General features: G+C 46.0%; 1 protein-coding gene across 8 annotated transcripts in view; it reads right to left on the bottom strand.

Moving 5' to 3' along the window:
• The window catches only part of PTPRT (protein tyrosine phosphatase receptor type T), a 960,656-nt gene that overhangs the window by 62,293 nt on the left and 872,041 nt on the right, over positions 1-26,322 (bottom strand). For 4 of the 8 annotated variants that reach the window (XM_059707048.1, XM_059707051.1, XM_059707050.1 and 1 more), the window contains one exon: positions 17,550-17,740. In XM_059707048.1, coding sequence (XP_059563031.1) covers positions 17,550-17,740 — 191 coding nt within the window. The remainder of the gene's footprint in view (positions 1-17,549; positions 17,741-26,322) is intronic. The other 4 variants (XM_059707049.1, XM_059707052.1, XM_059707054.1 and 1 more) reach the window with 1 other exon arrangement.

Raw genomic sequence — 26,322 nt, 5'->3', positions numbered from 1 at the left:
CAGGATGGCGGCAGTGGATGCAGTGAGAACTGAATATTTTCAGTTGAAGTTTGTAGGTTTTGGTTCAGGAGAAGACTCACTGCTTTTGCAAGAAACAAGGATCTGAATATGAGACTCTATTTGGGAGGCAGTCCTAAGAAGCATGGTTGTAAGAGTCCGGGAAGTAAGCCAATCAAGGGAAGAAAGTTCAACACAGGGTACATCAATGAACAGGTTACCACTGTGTGCCTGAGGCTTAATGCCATGGGCCCATTTCATTCTCCTACCAGAGGGAGAAGGGAGTTGGGCTGTTTATCCACCAATTTCCATCTATCATTGTTGAGGTTGACTCTTAGGAACTCCCTTAACGCTCTGCCGTGCTCTGTAGACAGGGTGTGCACATTCTTTTGTGCTGAGGAAGTGCTCAGGCAAAAAGTCACAGGTGTTTCCAGGAGGCAGGCACTGGGGACACTGTGTGGAGGGGATATGGGCAGGTCACCAACATATCCACTGAGGACGTGGACTGTGAAGGAGGGAGGGATGAAGGCTGAGGCCCAGACTGTTGGCTCGGAGAACTGAGTGGAGAGCCATGACAGTCACTGAGATGGAGAAGAAACATCTAGGGAGAAACAGGGTTGGGAGGCAAGAAATAAGTGTGTTTTGGGTACATAAAGGGCTTAGAACAGTGTCTAGCCCTTGCTGAATACTATGTGCTTCTTAACATGTTCAAAACAATAAGAACAACAGTAGCAGCGGCGGCCACGTTTGAGATGACTATTCCGACACCCAAGCGAAGATGTTGAGCAGGAAGTTGGACAAAGAGGGGGAGGAAAGAGATGGGAGTTGTCAGTTTAAGAGGAGAAAGACAAGTAAACGACCGAATGGAATGACTGAACAGAGTTATGAGCCAAGTGTTCTGGAAACACAGGGAGGGTATAGTTCAATGATGGCGAACCTATGACATGCGTGTCAGAGGTGACACACAAACTCATTTTTTTTGGTTGATTTTTTTTTGTTAAATGGCATTTAAATATATAAAATAAATATCAAAATATAAGTCTTTGTTTTTACTATGGGTGCAAATATCAAAAAATTTCTGGTGACATGGCACCAGAGTTAAGTTAGGGTTTTTCAAAATGCTGACACGCCGAGCTCAAAAGGTTCGCCATCACTGGTAGAGTTAATTATCTCAAAGAGAAGGAAGCTGGGCATTTAAGGGAGCAGGGACAGCTTTAGCGAAGCTACAGAAGCATGAAGGTTGGGCAACACTTGGACTAGTGTTCCCACCCCTGCTTGTGGCCCTTGCGCTGCTTCTGGGATGGAATTTGCAGTACCTTCAGTCTACACAGGTCCTTGTTAGTAATGCTGGGCAAAGGAGCACCCACGCACCTCAATACACCAGCCTTGCCTTTGCCTATCTATTCCTTGCTAGCTCCATCCCAAGCAAGGAGGGATCTGTATCCTGCTTGGTCAGAAATTCAGCCACTCAGCGGGCCATGTTTGACAGATAGGCAGGACCACTGACTATAAGAAGCCCAGCCCATGCGTGATGCCCCCCTTCTTGCTTCTAGTCTCCCACGTGTTAAGCCAGCTTGGCTGGGTCATTTTTAGAGCGGAGGTTGGCAAATTTTTTCTATAATGGGCCAGATAGTACACGGCTTGGGTTCTGTTGTAATTACTCCTACTCAACTCCACTGTCGTAGAGTGAAAGCACTTGCAGACAGAGTGCAAACAAATGGGCATGGCTTCATTCCAATAAAACTATATTCACAAACACAGGTGTTGGATTTAGCCTATGGCTCTCATTTGTGCTAGAACAGCGGTTCTCAACCTGTGGGTCGCGACCCCTTTGGGGGTTGAACGACCCTTTCACAGGGGTCGCCTAAGACCATCAGAAAACACATATATAATTACATATTGTGATTAATCACTATGCTTTACTTATGTTCACTTTGTAACAATGAAATTGGGGGTCACCACAACATGAGGAACTGTATTAAAGGGTCGCGGCATTAGGAGGGTTGAGAATCACTGTTCTAGAAGGGTGGCCATGATCCTCAACTACGCAGCAGTTGGGTAGGTAGAATTGATGCCCATTCCAGATGGAATGGAGATGAGGTGGGAGGTCCCTGCCTGGGTTTCCTGAGCTAAGTTATGTTCTCCAATTTAGCTCCCCCAGGGTTTTAGGTTGGGGTAATGGAGTGCCTTCCCAGCTATCAGGGGATCACAACTTTGTTGTGTGTCTGAAACCGTTAGACAGACATCCTGGGGGAGAAGCAAAATAGCAGTGTGGCTCTGGGCACCAATCTCTGCCTTAAATCCGAGTATGAGAAAAGTGTCATGGAGACAGTGACATGCTTATTTTACTGATGGAGGGCTTGCCTCCCCTGCCCTCTTCCTTTCCCTCATCCTCTTTTTGCTCCTCACTCGAGGTGACCACCACCCTGCATCCCTCTTGCCATCAGCACAGGCCATCTCTAGACTGCAAATGGCTCTTGGTTTTGCATGGAACTCTTAGAACTCAGATTCCAGGCCTTGGTCTCACCCTCCCACCGTAGCCTGGTGGCAACATCTGTTTCGGGCAACTTGCCAGGTCAACTTAGTATTCCTGGCTCTCTGCACGGGTGTGGCAGGCTGGTCTCAGTGGCAGCACTGAACTTCTCAATGTTTCAGCTTATATTCTGGTGGTAATTTCCTATCTGAAACCCTCTGTGATAAAAGCCAACTGTATACCCAATGATACCCACCAAAGTGGCATGAAGACAAGAAGCGGACACTCCGAATGTTTACACACTAATTTTCTGGGGAAAATATCTGTTGGGTACCTACTATGTACCAGGGTTCGGGTTACAGTTCACGTAAGGTTTTGTTATGGCTACACAGTAACATAATCTGGGGGAGCTTTAAAACTCCCAAAGCGCCGAAACCGGTTTGGCTCAGTGGATAGAGCATCAGCCTGTGGACTGAAAGGTCCCAGGTTCGATTCCAGTCAAGGGCATGTACCTGGGTTGCGGACATATCTCCAGTAGGAGATGTGCTGGAGGCAGCTGATCGATGTTTCTCTCTCATCGATGTTTCTAGCTCTCTATCTCTCTCCCTTCCTCTCTGTAAAAAATCAATAAAATATATTTTTTTTAAAAAACTCCCAAAGCCATGGCCCTAGCCCGGACCAATGAAATCAGACTCTGGGGATGAGACGCGAGCATTGGTTATGTTTAAAGCTCATGGGTGAGTCTAATGTGCAGCCATGATTCTTGCAAAAAGTGAATTTACCTGGAGAAATACTTTCCCATGGGTCTCCTCACTGGTTTCTCTTGCTTTGGATCTGTCCCCTCCAATCCACTCTCCACTGTAATCAGAGAGATCTTTCTAAAATGTGAATAGGACCCAGTTACTCCCCGTGCCATGGTCTTCAGGATAAGTTCCAAGTCTTTAATATAAGGTCCTTAATGACTTCACCCTGCATCGCCTCTGCAGCCTCAGTGCTTGCCCTTATATTAATATTCCAATGATAAGGAACAAAATGCAACACTGTAGACAATTTCAGGTGTTTCAAACTTCTGAGACTGACTTTACACATACTGTTCCCTCTACCTGAAATTCTCTTCCACTCGAGTCTACCTGGGAAACTTCTACATATCCTTCAAAACCCAGTTCAAACATCTTCTCCTCTTTGAAACCTTCCCCGTTCACCCTCCCACCACCCCACTGCATCCTCAACAACTTAGTCACTTTTTCTATTATTAGAGGGACTCTTCTACATCTAATAATTTGAATGTATTGTCTCCCAACTTGGTGATGGATTACTCCAGGGAAAGAATAGCATCTGTAACTCCAGAACCCAAGACTGGCTCTGTACTCCGTATGTGCTTGAATCACCCCTTTTGAATAAATTAATGAATGGGTAGATGGATGGAACAATGAGTGGGTAAGGTGGCTCCTGTGCATGCAGAAGGCAGAGATCCTGGAATCTCAGAGGGGCAAGTGACTGGATATCATCTGGTTGTGTTTCTATCCACAATTGCCTTCTAGGCAGCTGATAAGCTGATCTATAGCATCTGCTACTTGGATACCCTTAGCAATGGGCAGCTCACTACCCAATAAAGCTTCCTGTCTCGCTTTTGGATGGACCCACTGGACAGTGTTTTGTTTATTCTGACCTTTGCCCTGCTCCCTGGGCACCCCCCTCCCGAATAAGCAAGTACCCTCTGTACCGTGACACTGCAGGGATTTGATAAATGTCCCTGTCCACCCCTGGAGTCCTTGAATGACATGCAGTTGGACGTCTTCTCAGCATCCGACCATGCTTTTCAGGATGCACCCAGCATGCAGATCGCTTTTAAAAAATCTCAAACTAAACAAAACACCTGTGATAAAGGGTGCTTCTCTGTGGGAAACCATGCAGGACCCTGCCACAGCCCTGAGGGCCTCTGCCTCCCCCTGGCAGGGCTGAAGAATAATTTGGAGCTTGGGGGCCAGGAGGATGGTGACAAAGGCAGAAGAGGCAAGGCTGAAGGGAGCTGCCCACCCAGGAGTGAGCTGTAAGGATCCCCTAATTGGCATACTTTGATCACACATCCATTTCCCTTTTTAGGGAGCTGCAATCTAATAGGGGATAATCTCTTGAAAGAAAAAAAAATATGAGGGGGTAAAAGTATGAGAGAGAGACTCATCTCCATCTTCAAAGCAAGCCAGCGAGGGCATTATTTTTACATCAGCGGCTGGTTACAGTAGATTGACCAGGGAATTGTGGCAGTCATTAGGAGCTAATCACATTCTTTTGAAACCAAAATTGCCATCTCATTATCTCCATCCATTATCAGTCTCTGCTTTGCTTTTCCCATTCTCTTCTCCTTAGAGGACTGAGCTCTATTTTCACACTCTTGTCTGTGAAAATGTTTCCTACTCAACAGCGCTGCTTCTCTAAGATGATCTCTCTCTCTCTCTCTCTCTCTCTCTCTCTCTCTCTCTCTCTCTCTCTCCTAAAAGATGCATGTAGGGATGTCTTATTCACAGAATCCTCGAAAGTCAGATCTGTAGGGATCTGATGAAAAAAATTATTACCTCATTTTACTGATCAATAAAGTGATGTCCAGACAGGAAATGACTCGCTGAGTAATATGCACTGAATGGGTCTGCTCTCCTCCCTCCCTCCCTTCCTTTCACAGTGACCATCCGGGTGCTGGGCACCATGCCGGGTCCTAGAAATAACAGCAATGGACATGGCAGGAGACCTCATGAATTTTATGTTTTAGTTGTGGGAAGGTGCAGACGATAAACAAATGCACAAGGCAATGGTTTCTAGTAAGTGCTGTGAAGACAATTAACAGGGTGCTGGGACAGATTGTGATTTGGGACAATGGGCTACTTTAGATGGCGTCAAGAGGGCAGAACTGTTTGAGAGAAGACATATGAGAAGGAGAAGAGCAGCCCCTGGCTCCTGGGGGCTGGCACAGCACTCACAGCTGGACCCTGGTGCCCTCCAGTTGAACACAGACAATTTCACAGGATGCCAGCATCAGACAAGGCTACTCCGAGATCAAGATGGAGCAGGCCCAAACCTGGCCACTCTGCAGTCATATACAAACACAGACAAAAATATGAACATTGCCCAAGCCAAAAATAAATGACCAAACATCTACTCTGGCTAATAGGAGTGACTGCTTTTTCTTTGATATTTACAGCTATAGCCTCAATCCTGTGTTCCCTTCTTAGAGTTAAGATTTACTCAAATACCCAATCATTCCTCTCCCTACCACTGTCCAGTTGGGAACAAAGCCCTAAGTCACCTAACACAGCTCACCCACATTCTATGAGTCCCTTCAAACATCCTTTGCCCAAGCTGTCCCTTAGTTCCTAACCAGCCTGTTCAACTCCAAGTGTGTTCCCACGGGTCTCCATTGACACACTTGAGCTGAAAATGAAGTGCTGAGCAGAAGCTGGGAAAAGAACGTGCCAGGCTGAGGGACGGTGAGTGCTGAGGTCCTGAGATGGGAAGAGCTTGATGTGTCCTAGAACTTGAAGAAAGGCTCTCCAGAGCAGAGAGAATGAGCGCGAGAGAGCGACATAAATGGGGAGGGGTGGTGCTCAATTGAGATCTGGTGGACCCCAGGTAAGAATAGGAGTTTAATTCTAAGTCAATGGGAGTGCTTTGAACATTTTTGAAGCTGGGAAGGCTGAGTCAGTCGAGCATCATGACAAGTGGCTAACAGCATTTGTCTCTTTTTTAAAGATATATATATATATTTTTATTAATTTTAGAGAGGAAGGGGGAGGGAGAGAGAGAGACAGAAACATCAATAATGAGAGAAAATCACTGATCAGCTACCTCCTGCATGCGCCCCGGCCGGAAATTGAACCATGACCTCCTTGTTCATAGGTTGATGCTCAACTACTGAGCTATACTGGCTGGGCAGCACTTGTCTCTTGAACCCTTCCTTCATCCTTGCTGACAGACTTCATAGACTCTAGGATAAAACTGTCATCTGGTTCCTGCCCCAGACTAACTCTTCCTCTGGTTGCAACCCACACATCCACACATCCATCCATCATCCATCCATCCATCCCCCCACCCACCCATCTATCACCGAACCATCCACTCACCCACCCACTCTCCCAACCACAGAGCTGTACCCCCAGGAGGCAGTGTGGGCTCAGACCACATGACCACAGTCACAGGCTTCTTATGTCCTGCTGTGCTGAGTCAGCCCATAGGACTGTGCGACCTGCCCCAGTTTCCCCAATTACTACTTTAATTTCCAACTAGAACTGAGAATTGCCCCTGGTGCCTCCTTGGCTGGTTCCTTCTCTCCCTGTTGATTTGGCCCTGTGGAGATACAGGGTCCTTTCTGAAGCTTGCCACCCTTTTTTGGATGCTCTTCTTTGCACGTACGCCTCTTGGAGTTATTCCCCAAACAGTGAGAGGTCTTGATAGAACAGAGCTTCTAAGAGCAGCTCACCTCCAATCCAAGACTGAGAACATCCTGGTCCATTTAATTCACCTGTTCATCCGCTATCCTCAGCAGATTCTGTCAGCTATGATGCCCCCCTCATTCCCTTTGGCTTGACTGTATCCCTGGAGATAATTGGAAGTGATATGCCTTGAGGTAAAGCAAAACCAGGCCTGGGGGATGCTGACCCAGCAGTTCCTGGCTGATGCTACAGAGCACAGCCAAGGGCCTGCTTCCTCCATGACCAGTCCTGGCGACCAGGATTTTCCTGCGCCCCAGCCCACAATTGTACTCTCCTGGGCAGGGAAGATTTCAGTCTTCACCAAGGAGGTGCCATTTTTACCTTGGCCTTTCATTCACTTATCTTGTCCAGAAATAACCTTTTAATACCTCTTGTCCACTAACTATATGAGGCAGGAAGAACGTGGCACTTTGCCAAAGACAGAGTGTTTGAACATTTTTTTCTGCAAATCATCTCACCACTCCAAGTCTCTGTTAATTTTCCCGACAATGACGTCAATAATATGCCTTTCAGTTATGGTTGGGGGAAGGGTTTGACTACGAAGGGATAGCACGGGGGGAGGGAGGGAGATTTTTGCTGATGGAACTCTCCTGTATTCTGATCCTGTTGGTGTTTGCATGGCTATAATTTGTGAAAATGCATAGATCTGTACACCTCCCTCCCCAAAATGAATTTTACACTATCTAAATGAAAAACATAATGTGCCTCACGCAGTTCTGTGATGACCAGTGATTATTGAGAGAATGCCTCCAGGCACCCAGCACAATGCCTGTTCTGTAGAAGGTATTCCGAAGCTCTCCCATCCCACTCTTTCCCAAGAATATGCTATTGGGCCCCCCTGGCTCACTCCTAAAATTCACTCTCTGCCTCTCTTTGATTAGAAACAGCCAGTTTACTGCCACAAGACCAAAGATGGGGACTCCCGGCAACATCCCTACTGTTTTGTCTTGGACCCAAGGATTCCTAAAATGTAGGACCCTATGATTTCACTCATGTGTAGGAAAGCAACAAATGAACAGCAGGAAAAATAAACAAATAAAAACTCACAGGCACAGACAACAGTATGCTGGTTACCAGCAAGAAGGGGGCTGGGGGGTTAGTCAAAGGGGTCAAATACACGGTGATAAAAGAAGATTTAACGTTGGGTGGTGGGCACACAATGCAATATATAGATGATGTATCGTAGAATTGTACACTTGAAACCTATATAATCTTATTAACCAATGTCACCCCAGCAGATTTAATTAAAAATAAATAAAACTGGTACCATTCTGGGGAAACTGGGACAAGTTGGTTACTTTAGGTGCAGGTTGGACAAAGTATGCAGGGAGTGAGAAAGTTTTATAAGCTCTTGGAAGCCTAAGGTCTGGTCGCCATTGTGTCCCTGGGTTTAGTGAACGCCCATGTTTCCCGGCGTCCGTGGCTAGCTGGGGGATGGCCGTGCAGGTTGTGTACAGAGCACCATGTCTCAGGGAGAACCATGGCTTGGTAGACATGGGAGATTTCTGTATAGTATATTATGAACATATTCTGGAAGGTGATAGTCCATTATCCTGAGACAGGTGTACCTTTTGCTATTTCACTCTAAGGTGCTGTATGAGTTAGTGGTGGCCCTGGCAGAGGCCGAGCTTTCAACAAATGCTTCCTTCTGTGCTGAAAGCACATGCCTCGGGGATTATAAATGTGGACAGAGAAGACAGGAAAGGATGACTGATGACGTCTACTTGGAGTGGCATCAGGAGAGCAAACATTGTTGTGCACCATGCCACTAAGTAGAAGGTAATTTATGAGCCCTGCTGGGGAAGCTAAGTAGAAAACCAGATCCCAGCAAGACTGACAGGAGCTTTAGTGGGACAGGATGGCGAAATGTGCATCTGCATGTTGAGTCACAAGACCTCCTTTAAAAGGCCCCGTGAAAAGCTACACAATTTTAAACGACAAATTTTAGGCCCATGGTTCCCAGAGTTTGGTAGGGATCCAATTTCCCATGGAATTTTGTAAAATGCACAGGCCTGGGTCCTGATCCATGTCAACGAGCTCGTGTCTTAATGTTTTTCACTAATGTTCTAGCTGACTCTGACACGCAGGACTCACAGGTCTAGGAAGCATTTTAACTAGCATTTTGTTTTATAATTACACAGCGTGGTAAAACCATGATCTTCCTTTAAAGTAGGGTCTTTATTTTCTTTATCTAGCTTTCTAACTACCTCAAATGCCCCAAACAGTGCAAGGCACGAAGTAGGTACTCAATAAGTATTTCTGACCAAATGAAGTAGATGCCTATACTACCAGGCTTCAGAAGTCCATGCTATGTAGTCAGACCTTTCCCAGAAGATGAAATGTGGACCCAGAGATGGAAGAGTCTTGTCCAAGACCATCCAGTATGCAGGAGCAGACTGAGACCTAGGTCTGGACTCTCAGCCAAGAGCTTTTTCTGTGGTTCTGCCTGAAAACTGCTCACTTGGTTGGGAAGGGTTCCTATATTAAACACAGAAAATATTGTCTCCTGGGTTACAAATAGAATTAAGTTGAAAAATAACAATAAACTCAAAGGAAAAGAGCAAGTTAATAGAGCTCTTTCCTGTTGGAGAAATTTCCAGGTCTGAAACCTCTTGAGTTACTGATGTCTTTTGGCTCCCCCCTGGAAATGGCCCATTCCCCACTTACTGTAATCCATTGGGAATGGAGTGAAATGAGCAGGTGGAGTCCAAGATTTCCTATTTGGGTCATTATGAGTTCTCAGAGCTAGAGAACAACCACAGTCTTCCCTTTCATGCTTTGGGAATCTGCTACAGATTCCCCCTGTCTCTACCCAGCATCACTCTCCTCTGGATGGAGAAGCTGAGTCTCTAAGGGCTCTGTTACCAACCGAGGAGAGAAAAAGCTGTGGGAGAAGCAGAAGGTCTACTCTGCCTGTGTTTAGGTAGCTCTGATCAGAGAAGAGGGCAACTGGGGCGACCTGAAGCATCCATCACAATGGTTACACCCCAGCCGGAGGCTGCCTGCCCACCACAATCCACAGAAGACAATGAGAAAGACAGCAACACCGGCCTCTCCCCACAAAACCATGCACATGGTGTGTCGGCACACAGCGTGACCGCCCTGAGCTGGAAAACAAACTAACGCTTGCTCTTGATTAGGCTGCATCTCACTCCACACAGCTGTTCCTGGCTGCTTAAATAGTCTTAATGGAGCTATAATAGATAGATACCTTCTGGTCACCCTACTGGACTTGTTCCATTCATTAGAATGACAGACTGCCTGGACTGGACTGGTATTATTAACAGCTTCCCTTCCTTCTCTCCATTACAGTCACCTCTTCCTGTTGACCCCCATCTTCCCCAAACCCTCTATTCTTCTGATCATGATGATGGCTGGGGTTACAGGGCTCACAGACAGCCCCACTCTCCAGCTAAGTTCTCTGGGCATTTGCTGGCATGCTTCGTTTTGTTTTGTTTTGGGGCAGGTGAGAGGATATGGGCAGGAGAAATAGGATGGGGAGGAGGGAAAACTCTGCAGTCCACAATCAAATGCAGAAGCCCTTTGGCTTTCCTGTGGCTGTGTGCCATTAGCAGGTCCCCACACCCCTCCATGGGCATCAGATGTGACCAGCAGCAAGTACAGATGGTGAGGTGATGGGTCTTGGGCATAAGCAGGGCATGCACTAGGGACTCTGGATCTTTCTAGACCAGTGTCTCTCAACTTTATAGACATCTGGAGAACATAGAAAATGGAGATCTCTGGATTCCACCCCCAGGGAATCTGATTTAATTGGTAGTAAGATAGCCTGGATATTGTTGTTTGTAAAAACTTCCCCAGGTAATTCTAACATGCAGCCAAGATTAAATACGTCTAAGACTCAAATCTGCATGGCAGGTGCAATTAATTTGCATTAGGCCTCCTTGAGTTCTTAGCAACTCAAGGCCCCTGGTCAATCACGGTTGCTAGGACTTCAGACACCTTAGTAGACATGAAAATAGATAGTTGGGCATATGAGTTTAGAAATTTGGGGGAAAAGCCTGGGCTGGAGAGAACACTTTGGTAGTAGCCCCAGAGAGCGGGGTCCAGTAGGACTATCAGTAGGAGGAGAGCCAGCTGGCTTGCACATTAGTGCCTACATAGATTCTCAAAATATCCTGGACAGAAGTGCTCTTTGGACCATTTTGACCAACCCCCTCACCCTCAGTGCATAAGTATGTAAATGGAGGCTCAGAGAGAGGGAGCGACCTGCCCATGGTCACCCATACACTTAATGAGACAGGATTTGAATTCAGGCTTTTTGACTATCAATTCAGGATGATTCATACATAACTTCAAGTCATTGAACTTGAAAAAATATATATATCAAGAGACTCAAGTTTTCAGGCCAAAGAGAATGAGCTGATTTTATGGCTTTACATGAGAGAATGCGTGTGGGTTTGTGTGGGTTCCGGGCCAAGTCTCCTGTTTCAGGCAATCCCACCTTTTCTCTGAATCACTGTCCCAGCCACCTACCTATCTGCTCTCCCTGCTCAGATTAAGTTACATATAAAACACAAATCCAGCTTTAAAACCCTGCTCCCTTCAATTTATCCCATGGACCCTGGAATAAAATCCAAATTCCTTAGCCTGACAAATATCCCCTTGTCCCCACGCCATGCCTCCTCTACTGACAATTTCAGTCCCATCTCCCTCCATGTTTCCTCCCCTGGTTTATATGTACCAAACTGCTCCCAGTTCTGGTAACTCAACCTACTGTGCATAACTCCATGCCATAGCTTGTCTGTCCTAGTCCTTCCCTGCTTTTTTTAAAAAATATATTTTATTGATTTTTTTTTACAGAGAGGAAGGGAGAGGGATAGAGAACTAGAAACATCGATGAGAGAGAAACATCGATCAGCTGCCTCCTGCACACCCCCTATCGGGAATGTGCCCGCAACCCAGGTACATGCCCTTGACAGGAATCGAACCTGAGACCTTTCAGTCCGCAGGCCGACGCTCTATCCACTGAGCCAAACCGGTTTCGGCTGGTCCCTGTCTTTTTCTCTGTTCACCTACTTGCTGACTTTGAAGTCTTGTTGCTTTACTATCACCTGTGTGTCAAAAACTCCCAATGTTTTCTCCCCAGCCCAGGCTTCTTGCCCAAATCTAGACTCATATGCCCAACTACCTACTTTCCATGTCTACTATCTAGTAAATATCTTAAATTCCGGTCAAAATTAAACTCACAGTTGCTCCATTGTCCCCAGGTCTTCTCTACCTGCAGCTTCCCCATCTCCACTGGTGACCCCTCCATCCTTCCAGGGGCTCAGGTAGTAATAACCTTGGAGTCACCCTTGATTCCTCTCTTTCTCTCACATGCCACATCTGAGGTGTCAGAAAATCCCATGGGCTCTATGCTGAAAATATATTTAAAATCCAACCACTTCTCATCACGTCCACTGCCACACCCTGGCTTGAGTCACTGTTGTCTCTCACCCGAGTTTCTGCTGTGGCCTCTTAACTGGTCTTCCTGCTTTTACTCTTGCCTCTCATTGACTATTCTCAAAGTAGTAGAGAGAATGAGTCTTTCAAACAATGTCAGATCGTTATCAGTAGTCTTCTCAAAACTCTGTAGTGGCTGTCATTTCATTAAGAGTAAAAGCCAAAGTCCTATAATGGCTTAAAGGCATTATGTGGTCAACCCTCTTTATTTCTCCAATAGCATCTTCTATTAGTTTTACTCTTTGCTCACTTACTCATGACAACCTTGGCCTCCTTGTACATGCTGGATATATTACTCCCTTGATCTGGAACTCTCTTCCATCATGACTCTACTCAAATGCCGTCTTCTGATTAAGGACTACCCTTCTCCCCTATTTAATATTGGAGCCCCCTCCTTCACTCCATGTCCCCAGGATACCCCATCTCCCTTCCTTGCTCTATTCTTTCCCCCATCTATGGTATATTGTATCATCCAAAGATTGTATTTTCCAATACCTCCAAGTTCTGCATTCTCTCTTAGAATCTTGCAACAGCTCCTCCATCCATCCTTGGAGAGAGAGAGAGAGAGAGAGAGAGAGAGAGAGAGAGAGAGAGAGAGAGACTACTTCCCCTTCCCTAGAACATATACAGTTATTACTTGCTTATAATCAATAGCATGTTGTAGTAGTGATGCTGTGATGTCCAAGTCTAGGTCACTTACTTTCTACCTTGTTAGCTATGAAGCTCACCTTTGGATCTATGAGCTGCCATGTAAGAAGTCCACTATCCTGAGGCAACCACGGTGTGAGAAAGCCCAGTCCACCTGAAGAGGCCATGTGTAGGTGTTCTAGCTGACAATCCCAGCTGAGATCCCATCTGGCAGTTTGCATCAATCACTAGACATGAAGTGAAGACTCTTGCAGATGCTTCCAGCCCACCAGCCTTAGAGCCTTCCAAGTCCAGGCTTCAGACATCATGAAGCAGACACAACTATTCCCCCTGTGCCCTGTCCAAATCCCTGACTCACAGAATCAATGGGCACAATAAATTAGTTGTTTTATGTCACTCAGATTTAGGATAGTTTATAACATAGTAAACAGTATTTGTCACTAGCACATGGCATTATTTACTAACATATCCCATTAAGTGACTGTAAAATAACTTAGTTTTAAGTCTACTGCTATTTCCTGTTTCCCCTGGTAGAACAGAAGCTTCGTGAGGGCATGGACCTTTGTCTGTTTTGTTCACTGTCATATCTAAAATATCTGGACCAGTCCTTGGGAATAGTAAATACTCAGTAAAAATTTAATGAATAAATTTGTGATTGAACAACTGAACTGAATTTTAGAAGACACGGTTTCCTTATTGCTGAGAGGTCCCTTCTATGTCAACTTGTCAAACCCACTCGTTGGTAAGAAAAACCAACATCACACTGAGCAGTGTAGGGGAGTGACAGGCAGTAAACAGAGCGCATGGCATGCTATTTGAAAGTGGGATTGAGACCCAGGCATCTTGTCTTTAGAACACAGTCTTCAAGCAGTGCTGTGACTCCTGTGCAGCATGTAGACTGCGGGCATCACAGGGGCCTGATGATCAAAGCCATTCCCAGCGACAGTCTAGGAGAGGGAACTGGCACACTGTGGAAAGAATCCCATTAAGTAATGTTTTTCAATTAACCTCCAGTTAATTGAAAAGTGCTGTTAACTAGAAGCTAAGCATTCCAGCTAACTGGTTAATATAATTTGGAACTAATTGAGGTCAAGGCTAGTCTAGTTAGTGATATTTCCAAATGATGGAACAACATGTATTATTTTCTTTTTCATTATAAAGGCAGTTTACTTCCATGCCAGAAAGTTTGGGAAAAACAAATGCACAAACAAACAGACATTGTATCAGTGTTAAATTGCCTCACTTTTATCACTGTGTTATGGTTATGGAAGAGTGCTGTCATCTGAATATTTGTCTGTGAGGTGTGTCCCCCAAAGTCAGGCATTGAAACTTAATCCACAATGTGATGGTATTAGGAGGGGAGGTCTTTGGGAGGTGCATAGGTCATGAGGGTGGAGCCCTCATGAATGGGATTGGTGCCCTCATAAAAGCGATCCACAGAGATCCCTCACCCCTTCCACCATGTGAGGGCACAGTGAGAAGATGGGCATCTATGAACCAGAAAGTGGGCTCCCACCAGACACTGGACCTGCTGACACCTTGATCTTGGACTTCCCTGCCTCTAGAACCCGTGAGAAATATTTTCTGTTGTTTATTTGAAAACTAGAGGCCCGGTGCATGGATTCGTGCACTGGTGGGATCCCTCGACCTGGCCTGTGCCCTCTGGCAATCCGGGACCCCTCGGGGGATGTTGGACTGCTGGTTTCAGCCCGATCCCTCTGGCCGAGGGACCCCCACTGGTGCACGAATCTGTGCACCGGGCCTCTAGTATGCATATAAGATCTTTGGTTAATCTCTTCCCGCCCTCCCTCTCCCCACTTCCCTCTGAGATTCATTAGTCTGTTCCGTGTTTCCATGCCTGTGTATTGAGCATCTGCCCCCTGGTGGTCAGTGTGTGTCATAGCCACCAGTTGAATGGTCAAATGATTACTTAGCCTTTTACATATATAGATGTTTAAAAAGTGCAAAAAGGCCAAAAAAATTTTTTTTGACATCAACCACACAGGGATGGACACTTTTAAAAGAGATATCAATCTGGAAGGCAATGCACCAAAGTAGTCAAGTGTTTTCGTTTTCAAACTTTAGATCCCAAGTTCTTACAACCGTGTTTCTCAGGCTTTGACTACTTGTCACCCTTTTTGATGTCACAATGCTCCCCTGGTGTTATTTAAAACTTTAAAGCAAAGTACATATTATGACTAACATAGTAAACTACCATGATATTGAATATGCCTTTGCAAACAACACACCTTTTCCCGAACATTCGCTTAACAAACGGATCTATGTAGGTGTGGATAAGCACACAGACACACACATGCACAGACACACACACACACATCATCCCTCATACTTTAAGGCAGTGGCTCCCAACCTTCCTAATGCTGTGACCCTTTAATACAGTTCCTCATGTTGTGGTGACCCCCAACCATAAAATTATTTTTGTTGCTACTTCATAACTATAATTTTGCTACTGTTATGAATTGTAATATAAATATCTGATATGCAGGATGTATTTTCATTGTTACAAATTTAACATAATTAAAGCATAGTGATTAATTACAAAAACAATATGTAATTATATATTTGTTTTCCGATGGTCTTAGGCGACCCCTGTGAAAGGGTCATTCGACCCCCAAAGGGGTCACGACCCACAGGTTGAGAACTGCTGCTTTAAGGGCTTGGAACCATTCAGCCAACCCGCTAGGAGGTAAGGCCCAGGCATGGGAGGGAATGAGACAACCTCCTTTAACTCTGATCCTGACATCCTCCAAAAATTTGCAGGCAGCATATGAAAAATGCTGTTTTCCTTTGACCACATTTGCAATGAACTGCCGGTTCTCCTGAGCAGGTTGGTAATCACTCACGTGCATCGACACAAACGCGTCTGCTCTCATAAATGTGTCAAACATGCCCCTTGCCACTACATTTTACACTCTCATAAAGGTTTAGGACCAGACAGGCCCTTAGAAGTCACCTTATCCAAACTTCTCACTCAACCAACAAAGGAATTTTAATGCTCCGGTGACAAGATGAGATGCTAAGATCACACAGTGTGTTGCGTTGGAGCCCAGCTGTCTGGACTCCCTCGGAGCACAGTTTCATGACCTCACAGAGCTTCTGCAATCATTTCTTGGTCAGCTCCTTCTCAGAATATAGTCTGAGAAATAAACTTAGTCTGCATGATCCAGAATTCCAACTGGGTAGAGTCTGAGTCCATGCCTTCTCACCGTACACATGAAACTGAACCGAGTATAATGGGGGAACATGCTGAGTGTGGAAAAAGAGCCACAAAAAACCAGCTCATATAACTCAGAGCCTAGCACACAGTAGGTGCTCCCTAGATATTTTGGGAAGGAGGAGAGGGAGAGAGGAAAGGAAAAGTGAAAAAAGGAAATTCCCAAAGCTGGCTGCGACTACATTCAGACTTGGGGTTGGAGAGTTGCGGGGCTCCTCTGGGAGAGTGAGGTGCTCTTTAGTTCAGGAAAACATCTTAATGAGTTTCCCTTCAAGTTTATTTCACTTTTTTTATTTGTAAAAGGGCTCGCCTAATAGGCAAGGTTTGCAACAAAAGGAGTGAAACAAAGAAAGAGAAATTGTTCTGCCTCAGAAAGGAAAGGGTGTGTGGAGGCCTTTTCCTGGCTGCTGGGAGAAGGGAAAAAAAGGGAGTTTTGAGGACAATAAAAAGAACTTTTGGGAAAGGCAGTGGGTGGAGAGACCTGTGAGGAGATGAGAACCGTAGGACCACTTATATTCAGGCACTTCCTGTGCTTTGCTGCAAGCCACCACCCCTGGCCCAGCTACTACCCAAACCTCAGTAGCAATCGTTACTCAAAAAACCCTAGGGTTAGAGATGCTTTGGGAGTGAGGAAAGGGGTGTCCGATGCAGAGGTGAGGAGAAGGGACAGAGAGGGGACAGAGGCACTGGAGATGAGGCACTGACTTGGGGGCACTGAGAACACAGCAGGAGTGTGGGAACAAGGCAAGAAGTGCCCAGGAACAAGCCAGCCTCCCATTGCACTGGCAGGGAGACCTGCTGGCTCCCCACAACATGTGGGCTGGGGGCTGGAGCCATTGGAGGCGCACACTGAGCAAAGCTGTGACTCCAAAGTGCAAAAACTTTGGAGATATCTGAGCAATGAAAGGAAGAGAGAGGGGGAGGGAGAGGGGGGGGGAGGGAGAGAGAGAGAGAGAGAGAGAGAGAGAGAGAGAGAGAGAGAGAAAGGGAGGGGGAAAGGGAGGGGGGGAAAGGATGTTTAAGGGTCTTTGATGGTGCTTCTCAAATTTAAAGGGTATACAAGTCTCTCAAGTTCTGTTAAAAGCAGGTAAGTGATTCAGTAAGTCTGGGTGGGGCCGGAGATGGTGCATCTCCAACCGGCTCCCCGGAGACACTGATGCTGCGGGTCCAGAGACTGAACTTTTAGTAGCAAAGCTTTAGCCCCAGAAGCTTCTGCACCCATCTGGGAGTGTCTGCACAGGCGGTCCCTTACCTCGTATTCCTCCTTGAACCCGTAGCCCTGGCCTCTCTTCATCTGGGTGATGTGCTGCAACAGATCAGCCACGCGGATGGCCGGCTGGAACTGGTCCCGGGGATAGCTCATCTCCATGGGGTCGCAGGCCCGGTAGGGGTGGGTCTGGATGGTGAGGGTGGGCTGGGACAGCTCTCCGCGGCTGCCATCTGCTTCAAAGAGAAGAGGCAGAACAGACCATCACCTATGGGAGTTTTGCCCTCGGTCTTCTGTGCCTTCCCTAGCGGGACCTGAGGAGGCCAGAGGGAACTAACTCATGATTCAACTAATAAAGAAATCAGAGAAAGGAAAGAGACACATTGCTTCCTGGGCATGGCTGTGGGGGTAGACTGAAAAATCAAATCAACAAACCAACGTGTGAACACAACAGCCCTTGGTTCGTTCCATCTCAAGGGTACATATCGAGGGAGTAAAGACCAAGTCCAGGTTGGCTGCCATCGCCGCCCTATGCCAGGCCTTCAGGATCGTCAGGGTGGTGTTGGCCAATCCTGGCCAATATCAGAACCTCTGAGAAGCCAGGAAGGCTAGGTACTGGGAGCGCCCTCCTGTTTAGGAAGCAGGTGCCTGTCTGCAAAGCCTCAGGGTCCTGGAGACCAGGGCCACGTGCGTGTGTGCTTCGGATCCACCTGCCTGCATCCCCGGGACCCGGTGTCTCCACCAGTTTGTCTCTGTTGGGTGGTACCCTGGGAGGAAGGAACTGGAGCCCCTCTCCAGCTGTGGGCTCGACAGCAGTGACCACCTTCGGCTTCCTGTCCAGCTTCCCCACCACTGAACACTCTTGCTCCAGGAGGGTCACGGAACCCACCTTGCAGGTAGGGAGGCCCGAATCTCCTCCTTTAGTTCTGCCCTTCGCCTCTCTCAGGCCTGGGTCCTAAGTCTCATTATCTCCTTCATATCATCCCTCCTTGATAAACGATCTCTATTTCCCCCTGGTAATAATCCTTACACCCACTGCGTTGCTCTAACTGTCCTCTGTTCTTTGGCCACCCTGGGAACCGATGCCTGCTGAGGTTGGATTTGAGATTCTCTGTTCCCCTTGGACAACCAACCACCTTCTAGTCCTACCCCCTCACTGCAGATTTGAGATTCTCTGTTCCCCTTGGACAACCACCTTCTAGTCCTACCCCCTCACTGCTTGGCATTCCTTGCTGGTCTTTCCAGGCCGGTGTATCTTCCCCAGAACCTCTGGGGTTGGTCTGCCCAACCTTTTCCCAACGACATGGACAGTCTATGCCCTGGACCTTCTGTCTGTGGCATGTATGAGATGAGGAGTCAGATTTGATGTATCTCAGCCAGGTATGTTCAGGCTCAGCCAGGCACCCCGGCAGGACCCCCCTAGGCCTATGCCATACCCATTCTCTGGGTGGCTTAACATATATTCCTGATTTTCTGCAACTTGACATTTCAAAAACCACGTTCCCTTTAGCTTGGTTGTGCCTCATGTCACAATAGCCCATCGGACATTGACTCTGCACGTGAAGGTGAGCTCTCTTTCTGTGTGGCAGCCTGAGAAACACTGTTCCCAGGAAGGAAAGAATTGCCAACATAAAGATCTAGTTTACAGCTTTCTGCACAAGGAAGAAGGGTCTAGGTGAGAAGTTAGCACATAAAAATACCGATTACGTTTTCTCCAGGGATTTTAAATAACAGGGAACACATCCTCACTGGCATTGCTTAAGCGTAGTGCTTGGTGAACGTGGGGGCTGCTTCTCTTCTCCATCCATCTCACCCTGTGATGGGGAGTTAGACGTACTGGGAACCCACTCTATGCCAGGAACATAGGTTGGCACTGGCCGTGCACAGAGCAATGCAGATTCCACCCTCAAGTCTTGATGGTCTAGTAGGAAAACAGACAAGAACAGGAGCCGGAGAAGCCAGGTGCTTTTGGGTAAGAGCAAGGAGGTGGACAGGGAGTGATGGCTTTGGGTGGAAATGTGATGGGAGAGACCATGTGAGGGCCTGTCTAGAAACACCATGAATGTGCAAGCATCTCTAAGCCAGTGGGAAGCTGTCGGAGGGTTTGAAGAGGAATCCTCTTTAAGGACTCCCACTACTTCGTGTAGGGGTAATGCTGTCACGTTAGCTGCCAGGGAGATGAGGCATCTTGGGAGCACCACTCCTGTGATGGACTGGGAGGGGGCGGGAGTCGGGGATGGAGAAGCAAGGAGTGCCTGAGCTTGCTCCTCTAGATTCTGCCCTGCTCCCAGGAGAGGCGGAGCTGGAGCCCGGTGAGTGTCTCCTACCTAAGCCCCATCCCCGGATGCCTTCAGACACCCATGGTCTCCCCAAGGACTTGAGGCACAGGCTGCCTGGGAGAACGGCTGCCTGGCAGACAGGCTTCTTGGCAATGGGCACCTGGCAATTTTTGTGAGATGCCAAATGTTTCCAAAACCAAAGAGCTACCAATATGAATATTTTCCCTAAACACACGGCTTGACAGACTGTAAACTTGGTGTCGGCAAAACCAACGCTGCAACGGGAAATAAATGCATTTGAAATTGAGCAACTTGTGTTGCTATAACATTTGTAATAATGTCAATGCTGGAGCTAATGATGCTATGAAGACTCGGAACCAAGGGATTTTCAAGGTTTATTAATTCAACTAGTTGGACTCTTTTTCCAATGCATCCGACCTCACCTATTCCCTTATTAACCTCCGATAATGCAGACGTGGTGCCTTTTATCACACCCCATTTCACCCGCCGCACTATACTTAATTTCCCATCATTAGGTTTAATGAAAACCCAATTTCACAACTCACTTCTCTCAGGAACCTACAAGTAATGCTACGTTTTTATCAGCCCCAATTAAAAAGCGTTATGATGTTCCTATTCGAGAGGGAGCCTTAAAACTAATGTGCGACTCTGCTGCTAATTCAAAAGGGTGCTGGAACTCACACGCCGCGCGTAAAATGTAACTCAGACCAGCTGGCCCAGAGAGAGGGCATTTTTCATTTTTCTCCTCACCAGACCCTTAATTCTCAGGCCATCTCAACTTCTCATTTATGGGTCCTGCATGTTTATCAATCACATAATAATATTTTGGGTTTCTTTTGCCCTTTCCTGCAGCTGTTGCCTAAAACTGTGAATTCCCTTGCAGTAACTCTAGTCGCTGTCTGTGAGGGCTGGTGGGGCGGGCAAAGGGATTTTGGTGACATGTCTGAGGTCCCGAGTCACCACCATCCCCATTCCTCCTTTCTGTCTCTCTACCAGGTCCTCTTTCTTCTTCCTTGGGAGTCTGGCTTTGACCATCTCTCTCTCTCTCTCTCTCTCTCTCTCTCTCTCTCTCTCTCTCTCTCTCTCCCCTCTGCTACCAGCCACTATATATCTCCCTCTAGCTTCAGCCACATATTCCAATTGCTTGCTAGGAACTGCCACTCCAACTGGTTAACAAATATTTACTGAATACTGGCATTGTACAAAGCACGGTGTTAGATCCGTGTTCACATGGGGGTGATGGGGGGGGGGGATGTGCTCAGAGGGAGATAAGTGCACCACAGCCGAGCAGGAGGAAAGGAGAGATAAGAGTGCGTAAACAAGCCTAACAAAGGCGGGAAGGGACCCGCGTCCAGGAGACGGATGGGAGGATGATGTGCTGCAGAGTTAGGCACCATGGAAACACTTCCATGCTTTAGGCATTCACCATCCCATCTCTGTGGGTGTGGCCATATCTATGTACGACCTACATCACCTCTGTCCAGTGGACCTTTCCACGGTGCTGTGCGATATGGGAGCCCCTCACCACACGTGAAATATGGCTAATGTGACTGAGGGACGGAATTTTAAATTTTGTTTCATTTCAATTAATTTAAAGGTAAATTTCCACATGAGGCTACTGTGTCGGGCCGCACAGATCCAGAGGAAGAAAGAGATAGGGAGATGAGAGCCTTCTGGAGCTACATGGTGGGGCAAAGGGGTCCAGTGGAAATATAGCGCAAGCCACATGTGTAACTGAAAATTTTCTCGTAGCAACATTAATTAAAAAGGAACAAGAATACATTTTTATTTAACCCAATACAGCAAATTAATATTTCAACATATAGTCCGTATAAAATTATTGCCGATGTATTTTACATTCTTTATCCTCATATCCACAGGTGTTGTGCTCTCACTCAATGTAATGGCAGATGGAATGAATGAACTTCTCTGACCAAATGCAAAGGGTAGGACTTGTAAAACTAATAGTAAGTACAATGCCACCCACTGTACGATGTTTTACGAAGTTGAAATGGACATGATATAATTGGCAGCTGACACTCATATACTTTGTTATTTGAAGTAACAGCGGCCTGAAGGATAGATAAAAAGTGTTTTTCTTTTCCTATGTCCTTTCCAGGGCTCAGAATCAGAGGCCCTAACAACCAAATATGAGGGGTTGGCATCTCCAAGCCCTTTCTCCCCTCAGTCCCTTTACAGGGGTCTCCGACGTGGCAATGACAACAAATGATGGATAAAGGCCTTTGTGCCCTGAATGCAGATTCAGTATCAGGAAGACTCTGTGATGGGAATACTCATGGGGACGGTGCCTTCAGGATTCACCTATTCCTTCCAATATATAAATCAATCCTCCATCCTCCTCTCTGTGGAGGGAGCATGCACTCCCCCCCCCCTCCACCCCCACAACACACAGCACCACATCGGAGGGAAGGATGGTGTCAGACAGGCCATAGGGGGGTGGGGCTGTGAACATCCCTGTGCCTCCTGTTTCAGCCACAAGGAACGGATTCCAACCAGCGAGACGGCGAGGGCAACAATGAGCACCTGCCTGCTCGGTTTATGTAAATGCATCCTGGAGTGGTATCTCCTCCTCCTTTAGAGTTAAGTGAAAAGAAACAAAACAACATGGGTCTTAGAAAACCCCCATGTTACAAATAAGGAATAGGGCACTCTTGGATGCTGAGAAAAAGACAATTTTCAAAAGAAAAAAGCAGTCAGTGTTGGCTGTCTACCCAACCACCATCTGGTACCTCCTTCCTTGCTGGCAGAGCCCTCAAATGAGTTTGGGTGCCTACATATTCCCATGTGCCTGGGGAGGATGACCCTCTCCCCAGATCTAGGGGCACATTCCACTTTACTTGCAGGTGTTCTTATTCTCTCTGTCAACTTTTCAATGAGACAGAAGCTCCTAGGAAAGGTGTCCTTACTTCTATGTTTTAAAAATATATTTTTTTATTGATTTCAGAGAGGAAGAGAGGAGGAGAGAGAGAAACATGAAGATCAATGATGAGAGAGAATTACCCATCAGCTGCCTCCTGCATGCCCCACTCTGGGGATTGAGCCCACACCCAGGCATGTGCCGTGACCCATAATCGAACCATGACCTTCCGGTTCATAGATTGACACTCAACCAATGAGCCATGCCGGCTGGGCTGTCCTTACTTCTAAGAGGAACATTCCAGTGGCCTCCCTGCTCCCCACATATTACCATATGTGGGGGTGATGCCTGCAGCTGCTAGAGCGATCGTGCATCCACACGGCCAGGCTGATGACAATGCCCCCGTGAGGTGGGCAAGTGGAGAAGTTGAAAGAACTTGGGTCTTTAATAACATCCTTAAGCATCTCCTTCAGCCAACCATAGAACCAGCTCCAACTCCTGACTTCTGATCCTATGAGATAATACATTAACTTATTCTTTAAACAAATTTGACTTTTTTCCTGTGACTGGAATCGTAACCTACATGACAGAAAATAAAAATGCATTGTAGAAAACGTGGAAGAATAAAGGAAGTGAAAGATTAAATAACAAGACAACAGAAATTTCAAAACTTGGATCAAGTTAAGAAGCAACTAGAAAAAACCCTCTGGGTGCCTGGCTGGTGTGGCTCTTTGGTTGAGCATGGACCCATGAACCAAGAGTCACCAGTTCAATTCCTGGTCAGGGCGCAGGCCCGGGCTTGATCCCTGGTAGAGGGGGTTGCAAGAGGCAGCCGATGGATGCTTCTCTCTCATCAATATTTCTATCTCTCTACTTCCCTCCCTTCCTTGCTCTCTAAAATCAATAAAAGCTTTTTTTTTAAAAAAAAATGAAAGAAAAACCCTTGCTGGGTGAGGCAAGGGGAGATTGTGAGGGAACCAAGACGCAATGGCTGAATTGAAATGAGCGTTGGAATCTGTAATGAGTATAAGCAATAGGCAGAAACTTGCGGAAGATGAGTGTGAGAACCTTGCGGTGAAAATGCAAGGGTATAACAATGAGATGTCTATTTCCTCTGTATCTATCATCTGCTCATGTGTGTTCATGTGCAAAGGCAACAAAAAGACATTTTCAGAGAAAAGAAAACAGACACATAACAGCCAGATAATTGGTGTTGCTAAAGGAGAGAACCGAATAAATGGAATAGAAGAAATAATAAGAGGCATAATGTAAAAGCAGCTCTTTGGCAGAATAAAAACCTAAATCTTCAATAAAGAGTTCTCCACGTACAACTTAAAAATAGGACAGATCTCATAATTCAATTGTTTAAATAGTATTGACATAGAAATGCTCAGATAAACATCTAGGCTGGGGAAAATGATTATCTGTAAAAGAAAAGAAACAATGCTAACCAAATTTAAATGCCAGAAAGCAGTGGAACACAATTTTTGAGGGGAAAATACTGTGCCCCAAACGATACACTCATATATGTTGTTTTTCATTAGGAGGCTACTGGCTCAGATCCCTGTCCAGAGGCATGGGGAGGTGGGGAAAAAACAAACAAACAAACAAACAAACAAAAAACTCCACAAGGTTGGAGGTAGGTAAGCATTTTATAAAAGAATCAATTTGTTAAACACCAAAATCAGTTTAACACAGATGTGAATATAAAAATGGAAACAAATGTGAATAAAATAGAATAAACTACAAAAAAGGATTCTTATAGAGAAACTATATAAAAAGCGAATATAAAAATTCTTGCCTAACGTTTGAAATTTTACCAGCAAAAACCAGGAAGTAGGTGACGGATGCATCACTAAAAATACAAGTATATCAACTTCTGGTTGCCAGATGGGAGGGGGGTTGGGAGACGGGTGAAAAAGGGAAAGGATTAAGATGTGCAGATTGCCGGTTATAAACACAGTCCTGGGGCTGTAAAGTACAGCATTGGGAATATAGATAATAATATTGTAATAACTATGCATGGTGTCTGATGGGTGCTAGACTTATGGAGGTGAGCACTTTGTAACTTACATAAATTCTAATCACTATGCTATACACTTGAAACTAATATATGTCAACTGTAATTAAAAAATATTTTAAAAGTATATCTTCACCTTTCATGACAGACAGTCGACGTATATTAATCTTGTTCTTAAAGGATCTCAAGCGTGTATGGTCATATCTCTGTAGTGTGTGTGTTTAAGTTAAAGGTATCAATTAGTAGAAAAAGAGGGTATGTAGCTTTCAAATAGAGGTGAGGAAACCATGGGCCTTTACCACATGTGGTCTGTGTCCGCATTTATGTCACCGGTGTGATAGGCAAAATGCAAACACCGAAACCTGTGCAACCACCACTGAACATCCCCTGTTCTGACAGGTCAATGAAAAACCACCCTATAGAGGTATTTTCATAATTCAACACACATTAATGCCCTCCACCCCCAACCAAACTGCCTCCACTGAAGAGAAACTCACAGAGGGAAAATAAAATATAAAGAATGGCAAGCCATCTGAGGAAGCTTGTTCCCATGAGGGGGAGCAGGGAGATGTGAGACACAGAGAAATATGCCTCCCAACAATGGAAAATAATAAAACAATCAAAGAGACTATAAAATAGCCACATTCCGATTGATTAAAGAGAAAACGGAAGGCCCGTGCACCACAGCAATCACACAACCCATCACGGAGGAAGGATGGGCAGGTTTGAAAGTACAAACTTAACTTCTAGAGATGAAAAATCTAGTCACTGACAGTAGACAGCAAGTAAATAAATATAAGAACAGATGTTAATGGAACACAATAGAAGTTAAAGACACAATAACGAAGCTGAGGAAAAGTAAAAACTGGCTCTTTCCTTTGAAGACACCAATAAATTAGACAAACCTCTGCTAAAAATGACAGAGGGGGGGAAAAGACACAAATAAACCACTTCCCAATTGTTAGAAACTGGCAGAACACGTTTATCACATGCTCAGACTGGCGAGTGAGTGCATGGCCCGGAAAACCGTGAACACCTCTGCAGACGGATGAAGGTGGTGGAGTCAGCAGCCACAGGTCAGATCAGCCCATCACCAGAGCACCGGCCTTTTATTTGCTTTTTTTGACAAAGATGTTCTTTTTTGAGATAACTGTGGATTCACAGTCATAAGAAATAACAAAGAGAGGTTCTGTATACTCTTCACCAGTGTTATTGCCTCGCATAGCTGAAGTACAACATCACAATCACGGATACACTCCACGGACCTCACTCAGGTCTCAACAGGTTTACATGTGCTTGTGTGTGTTCATGTTGTGCATGTGTACATGTTTCATTTTATGCAATTTAATCACGTGTGCAGATTCCTGTGACCACCACCACAGCGAAAAGGATCCTTCATGCAACAGAAGGAGCCTGTGAGTTTTTCTCTTGTCTCTTGGCTGAGGGCTGCCTACTGGACCCTGGGTGGCTGTAGCAATAATGAAAAAAAGCATCTCTCAGTGTAACCCTGAAGTCTGCCAGAGCCCCGCAAATGGGCCCCACATTCCCTGATGCTCCTATAATCCGGGGGTCCATAGGGCCACCGTGTGTGGCTGTCATGTTGTGCACTGCTCAACATTA

This window comes from Myotis daubentonii, chromosome 8 (assembly GCF_963259705.1).
Source record: "Myotis daubentonii chromosome 8, mMyoDau2.1, whole genome shotgun sequence".
Classification (NCBI taxonomy): Eukaryota; Metazoa; Chordata; class Mammalia; order Chiroptera; family Vespertilionidae; genus Myotis; species Myotis daubentonii.
Note: the sequence above shows the minus strand (reverse complement) of the source record. Positions and strands in the feature narration are given on the sequence as shown.